A 7500-nucleotide genomic window follows, 5' to 3' on the forward strand; every position below is an offset into this window, starting at 1 on the left:
TCTTCTTTACAGTATGTTGGGAACAAGAGCCTCACTCTCGGCCGACCTTCGAGACCATCCTCAAGAAACTCGATGAGATCAGCCGGTCCAACTTCACGCAGACGCCCCATGAGAGCTTCCACACTATGCAAGGCCACTGGAAGGTGGAAATCGAAGAGAAGGTCAATGAGATTAGGATGAAGGAGAACGTGAGTAGGACTTGTTTCGAAGGATCAGGGAGGGTTGTTTACGTGGGTGATGATATATGTGTTGGATGTGTTGATAATTGTGATAAGGAAAGAGAGTATAGTGTTTGCTGGTTGTGCCTGGCTTTTGTTTTGAGAAGGAAGGATATTCATGCAGAATTATCATGATGGATTAGATGATTATTGTTTTTAAGTCATTCAGTACTGGGAGTTTTGATTACAGATCTTCAAAAATTTTCCGTTTTGTCTATCTTATTTTACTGTCGAAGTATCATCTCGTAATATATCTGTTCCCCTCGCAGGATCTGCGGTGTAGAGAGGAAGAAGTCAGGAGAGTACGGGTACAGCAGAAGCAGATAGCTGAGCAGCTCAAGAAACGAGAGGAAGAGCTACATCACAGAGAACTGGACCTCCTGCAGAGAGAGATCTCCATTGCCATCATCCAGCAGCAGTCGGCCAAGCCCACGCCAAAGAAACGGAAGGGGAAGTTTAAGAAGAAGCTCCTCAACAGGTCTCACCAAATTTCAGCTCCTTCAGGTAAGGTTTGAGAGGGACGAGAAGGATGCTCTCAGGCGTTCGAAGGCTCGCTAGTTTCCCTTGGTGTATGCTTGCGTGCGCATATGAGCCAAGGTGCTACAGAGACTTGTTCTCTTGGCATAAGGGAGAGCGATGCTGAGGGGCTGAGAGAACCTGTGGGGATGTTTAGGCAGAGTTGCCAGGATTGCGTTTTGCTTTGAGCATTTTGCTTTTCCTTCTGGGTTGGGAACTTACTAATGTCAAAGGCTTTTAAACATAGATGCATGATTACGTGGAAGGGATTAAAGCTATTGAATAAGATCAGCTTCTTGATATTATTAATGTACTTGTAAGAGAATTAGATTTAATGATGCTATTTAAAATTGCATTGTATGCATGTAATTTAACAATCATAATACAGCAAGACTTTTTCCACTTTAGACTATATGATCTTGTTATTTTCAATATGGAAAGTAGATTTTATTGAAGAAAATGTTAGGTAACATAGATTTAGTAGTGATCACTATTTGGGATGTAGCTGTACTCTTCTTTCAGGTGAAATGAAATGCTGATAGGGTAAACATATGCTGTTATTATGTGTTCATACACATGCACACCCACACACATGCAGATGCAGGCAGATACACTCACTCACACTCACACTCACACTCACACTCACTCTCACTCACTCACTCACTCACTCACTCACTCACTCACTCACTCACTCATATACATACATATATACACTTCTACATACATACACTCATTCTCCCCACACTCAGCCCCCTACACTCCCACCCACCCCCATCCACTCACATTCACCCAGGTACTCCACCCACTTCCATCCCTGTGTCAATCCTTCAGTTTTAAGGCCAAAGGCATGCTTGCTTTGGGATTAAGGCTCAGAATGGATGACATTTAGAACAATGAACAGTTTTGTAGATTTAGTCAGTTATGGTGATTGACTGATAGACTGATAAGTTTGTTTACAGAGTTGGAGATAATTAATTGATATCTTAGTTCTTGTAAAAGAGAATAGGTCTTGTTATTAAAAGGGGTAACACTTCCAACCATGTTGTAGTGTGTAGCATGCTGAGACTATTAACAGTATGGATTTATTATTTCCATAGTTTGTCTTGAAGTACAGGGTATTAATGTTTTTACTGCATCATGGGGTCACTTATGCAGTCATTGGAGGATAATATTAATGATTGTGGATATTTCTCACCCCCTCTAATAATACAGCATGTTAACTCTCTGAAACAAGTTTGTTTTCTTGGTGTTTGTTTGCCAAAGACAAAAATGTTCTTTTAAAATTGAAAAGTAAATTTTGAGCATATTTGTAGTTTACCATAATCCATTAAAGAGAATCTTGAGAAGTAAATGAAAGTATAGGAAAACATGTCTTGTTTTTGCACATATATAAATACATTAAAAAAGAGAGAGAGAAGAGAAAAGAAAAAAAAAATAAGAAAAAAAAAGAAGCCATGAATGCATGTCGATGGTGCCTCAGTGTTTTCCTCTGCTCTCCTCTGTAGATTTCCGACACAACATCACAGTGCAGCCGACTGCGGGTGTTGTGCTTAACCCTTCGAGTCCCGACAGCCCCCCAGGCTCCCCTAGCGTGCCCAGACTCAGGGCCATTGCATGTAAGTGACAATGCGCTTCTCTCTTACACTCAACAGCATTTTTAAGTATGAGAGTAAACAGAGTAGTGAGACAGTTCAGAAAGCAAATATGGTCAAAATAAGAGAAACTTTTTACCGTCATGTTATAGAAGTAGCGTTGACGTTAAGAAGTTCACCTGATGATTAACTCTTAAGGTGTTTCCATCCTTTAGTTGTACTGAGAATATTGTATGTCCATAATGGCACTGCATATTAGTTATTTTAAGTTTATGTGGGAGTGTTTGTTCCGTGTTCTGTGATCGTTGTTCTATGTTCTGTGTTTTGTGTTCTGTGTTTTGTGAGTGAGCTGTGTGTGTCTGTATATTTTTGTGTTTTCTGTGTGTGTTTGTGTAGATTTTAGAGTGAGTGAGTGTGAGTGTGAGTGTGAGTGTGAGTGTGAGTGTGAGTGTGAGTGTGAGTGTGAGTGTGAGTGTGAGTGTGAGTGTGAGTGTGAGTGTGAGTGTGAGTGTGAGTGTGAGTGTGAGTGTGAGTGTGAGTGTGAGTGTGAGTGTGTGTGTGTGTGTGTGTGTGTGTGTGTGTGTGTGTGTGTGTGTGTGTGTGCATGAATACATGTATGTGTGTATGCTTGTGTCTTCATCTGTATTCACGTGTTTGTGTGTGCATGTATCCCTGTTGTCAATATTTTTTGTACATCATTTGAATGAGTATGATTATAGTACTAGTCTGTAGTGCCAAATTGTTGTATAAAATTCTTCATATAACTTTGTTTTGATCATTTTTGCTAATAGGTAAACTGTTGATGTGGCAGTACTAACAAATAACATCTTTATTATTAATGCCTTTAATGTTCTATAGATATTTTGTGGTAAGGAATGCAGAAAAACACATAGATTGATTAAGGAATTAATGAGCTAACTGTATAAAAGGAGCCATGTTGAAGATGACTATATATTGTGAAGAAAATGAAATGCTATGTTAGTTGAATAAGGTCTCACATTAAAAGGGTGATAGCTTATGTACTATATGAAATTGTACATTTTGTATTAATAGTACTTAGTGTCCTTGTGATTTTTTAAAGGTAAGAACTTAAGTAGGCCTGTAAGATACCGGTTTATTTAGCCAAGTACACCTTGGTTAGGCAGACTAATACTGCAGTGAGAGATATTTTCCTTTCTGAATGACTGAGAGAAATGGACCAGATAAACTTCAGCCTGTCATTGTGTTTGCTTGCCGTATTGATACACAATCGCGGTGGGAAAAGATTGGCTTTACTATGGTAGCAAATATAAAATAAAAGCAAGAAAATACTGAAATGTTGCCATGTTTCCTGCAGTAGTTCCCATGCATTTGATTCCTGGCTTTGGCAGGTATGCTCTGAGAACAAAATGAGAACAGACGTGCCTGAGCGCTTCTATTTAAGCTGGCCGATGTTTTTAACAACAGATTACCCTTGTTGCTGCTTGATTTGAGACTGATTTTTAATGGTGTCTTTGAGCATGAGCTGTAAACGTAATTTCCAGGTTGAGGATAGCTTATTTTGCTCCCATCTATTGTGTTATAACCACTGATTGATTTAGAGAATGAGTTGATTTTCGCTACTTCGTAACTTAGTTCTGAAGTGTCGGTTTGTTGAGGGTAATCAAATTCAGAGATATTGCATGACTATACCATTTTGTGAGTATGTTTGGCAATATGCACTGAATAGACATTAAGCTAAAATACCTCGCAGAACAAAGAAATAAACAATGAAAGTATTAATCGATAGGTTTCTACCCCACAATGGTTTAGTTTTGCTAAGTGTATACAGGAGATGGCCCTCTATAGGCTCCTTAGTCAGGTCAAGGGGAGCACACTCATTTATATCTACTTGACTTTGGAAATGCTTGCTCCGCACTTCTCCACTCTTGTAGATATTGCACTGTAACGTAGTTTATTGATACTGGGTTGGGAGTTGTCTAAATTATCAGAACATTCATCTATAAAGATTTATAGGCAGTGTTGTCACGAATACGAAATGACTGAGATTTTTTTAAAGTACTGTTTCACTTGCAGTACTACTAAAATTTTACATTATATCTGTTTGCAGACCATAGAAATTTTGTCACTGCTTTTACATAAAAAAAAAATTCCTACAGTATTGGCATTGAAATTTATCAAAGATATTGTAAATGACATCAGATTACTTTTTTTCCAAAGAAGATAATGAAACAGTAAATTCAAAAAAGCTTTGGATTCTAAAGTGACATTGTGCTGGAGCATTCGTCTTCCATACACCTAAACATCTTATTCAGGAAAGTTGAAAATAAGCTTGATATCTCCTTCTGTCATAAACTACAGGATAACATGATACAGTAGCAGAGGGAAGAGTCAATCATACACTTGTGAAATGTGATTGAACAAATTTGGTAATCAGGGCTTCCTGTGATATATTCTTCGAGTTCCTCCTTGGATTTTTGGCCGAGAAAGACCCATTTTATTGATATATTTGTAGGATTCCTCCGCTATGTTCCCACCATTAAATGGGCAAATGACTCTGTAGGATATAAAGAAGATGCCCCTTGAAACATTAAACAGTGTATATTTGTATATATCTTTATACTTCTATATACATTATTTTTTCTGGTTCATATAAGGTAATACATATATTTTTTAGGCTTGAATGGTTATTTTTTTTGGTATTTCTTTTTTTTATTGTATTCATGAACAGTGAATTGTAAATGATATAGATACACATGAGCTTTCATTTTGATAGATAAAAGTTCCCCAATATTTCATGGAATATCAAAATTTTCATTCACTCTACTCTCATTCATGAAATGTATGCCAGTGCATCTTCCACAAAAGAGTGCAAAAAGTGAAAAGACTTTTCTTATACATATATATTTTTTTTAGAATCAGACAAAAGAAGTGATGTACAGACTAACCATTTTAAACCAGAGAAGAAGCTGTACGACCCCCTCTTCTTTTTTTTTCTCTTTCTTTTTCCAGTTTCACAAAGGTTGTCCTCTGAAAGGCTTTGGCGCCTGGACTACATTTCAGAGAGTAGTTGTTTGCTCTGGACTTATATTCATCATTTTCTCCTTGTATTTAATAGCATCCCCCCCACCTCCCCACTCCCCCCCAACTCTATGTCACCCTGTATTATAAATGGTGAGTGAATTTACTGGCCCCTTTTCTTGTACTTGTTAGACCTCCAGTATAGCCCTTGACCACTCCAAAAGAAAAAAAGAAAAAAAAAAAAAAAAGGATCCATTTTTATTCTTTTCTTTCTCCATTTCTGTCACTTTCTTTACCCTTTTATCTTTTTGATTTATATATAAATGTAAGACTTCTTATAAAAAAAAAAAAAAAAGAACAATAAAAAAAAAAAAAGGTTGAAAATGGCTGGTTCGGGGGTTACAATTTTACCGCTGTACAATGGCCCTGGTTCCCCCCCCTCACCTTACAGTAATACACCACTTGAAATGGCTGGTGGGGCATGATTGCTATCTAGGCCTCCGTTCCCCATCGCCTTACACGAAGCCAAGTACGTGAGTGGTCTCTGGGGGTTGCCTTAAAGTCATGTAAGCTCCTGATAACAGCTCTCTCCATCTTTATAAGCCATAGTTAGTATAGAGTTTCAATCAGATCTTGTTTTTTTTTTTTTTATTATTATTTTTTTTTTTAACTTTAATTTTTTTTAAATGTATTTTTTAAAGTGTATTTTATCACTCACTTGTGAATGAAAGCATAAAATTGTTGTTAATTTTAATGTCATTTTCTAAAATGAATATTTATTTATTTGATTTTTTTTTTGTACCCTTTCTTCATCTAAATATCTTTTTTTCATATATATATATTTTTTTCTTAAATCAAATTTATTTACATAAATGTACTTAAACGGTTATATCTCCACTCCACTGCATGTTAGAATGGCCTTAACCCTTTTGAGTGCACAACACCGAATTTGATATAAATTAGATAGACATGAAGAGGGGCAATGATATTATGAATACAATTACCATGGTAGACTATTATACAGTTCATGTGATTGTCTGTAACGATATTCGGTATATATTTATATATCTTTATTTATTTATATATATTTTTATTGAACAGCAATGTGATGAAGAGTTAAAATTATGGTACCAAATGTGAATTAACCCCTCATACTTGATACTTATTTTTTTTTGGCATGAAATCTATTAGAAATTATTAAAAAATTATGTTGATTACACTTTGGAAGGAATTTTTAAGGTCTTATTCCTGCAGTTAAAATGCATCTTCAAATGATTACTTATTATTATTATTATTATTATTATTTGACTATTTTATTTTATTTTATTTTTTTGTGATTTTATTACTTTTTTTAGACATTTTTTTAAGTGAATAAAAATGGGGACATTTCTTTCCCCTTTTTTTTTTCTCTCTCTAGCGAGTAAGCCATTTTTATTCTAACCTACAAAGCAGATTTTGATTACTGTAGCAAACATTTTCTGTTCTTATATATATAACCCTTGCCAATTTTTTGGTAGATGAGTAACAGATGTACCTCTTGTCATTTGATGGCAGATGTAGTCAACCATAGTCCTTGTAGATAGTGTAAAATAAGCCATGTAATCAAGGATATAGTTGAATAAGGTTAAGCCTAGTTTTGCATAGATATAGTAAAATATGCCATACAATTGAGGTATTTTGCTGATAGATAAATGATGCTATGGTAATCAGTGGAGATAGCTGCTTTTTTTCTTTACCAGCCAAGTTTCCTTCACAGCTTTTGTGTTTCTTAGTTCTTTCATAAAGCCAACAATCAAACATACACTAGTTTTCCTCATAGCTAACTGTCAAACACACCACTATTTCACACAACTGATTGTTAAACACAATGGTTTTTCTTGCATCTTATTGTCAAACACACAATTCTTTTTTTTTAACCTGTAATGATTGAAGCAAAGTCCATGTTCTCAGAAAAAAACACAAAAACAAAAAAAGACTGTCCTTCCACCAATATTTTTATTCAAATATCTTTATCATAGGCTTTGCTTAGTTACAGTAGTTTCATGAGCAACTTGATTTAAGTTTTCTCCAAGTGCTAGATATTTTGCAAAGTCTTAAGGTTCCTATATGATTTAATTTCTTTTTATCTAGTCAGATTTTTTTGTTTTATTTGTTTTATTTTACCTTCTGCCACC

General features: G+C 35.5%; 1 protein-coding gene across 2 annotated transcripts in view; it reads left to right on the plus strand.

Moving 5' to 3' along the window:
• LOC122266912 (mitogen-activated protein kinase kinase kinase slipper) overlaps positions 1-7500 on the plus strand; it is a 27701-nt gene that overhangs the window by 2302 nt on the left and 17899 nt on the right. For both annotated transcript variants that reach the window (XM_086532387.1, XM_086532386.1), the window contains exons 3-5: positions 13-188; positions 488-722; positions 2240-2350. In XM_086532387.1, coding sequence (XP_086388513.1) covers positions 13-188; positions 488-722; positions 2240-2350 — 522 coding nt within the window. The remainder of the gene's footprint in view (positions 1-12; positions 189-487; positions 723-2239; positions 2351-7500) is intronic.

This window comes from Penaeus japonicus, unplaced genomic scaffold (genome assembly GCF_977035675.1).
Source record: "Penaeus japonicus unplaced genomic scaffold, GWHDUDI00000001_assembly GWHDUDI00000037, whole genome shotgun sequence".
NCBI lineage: Eukaryota > Metazoa > Arthropoda > Malacostraca > Decapoda > Penaeidae > Penaeus > Penaeus japonicus.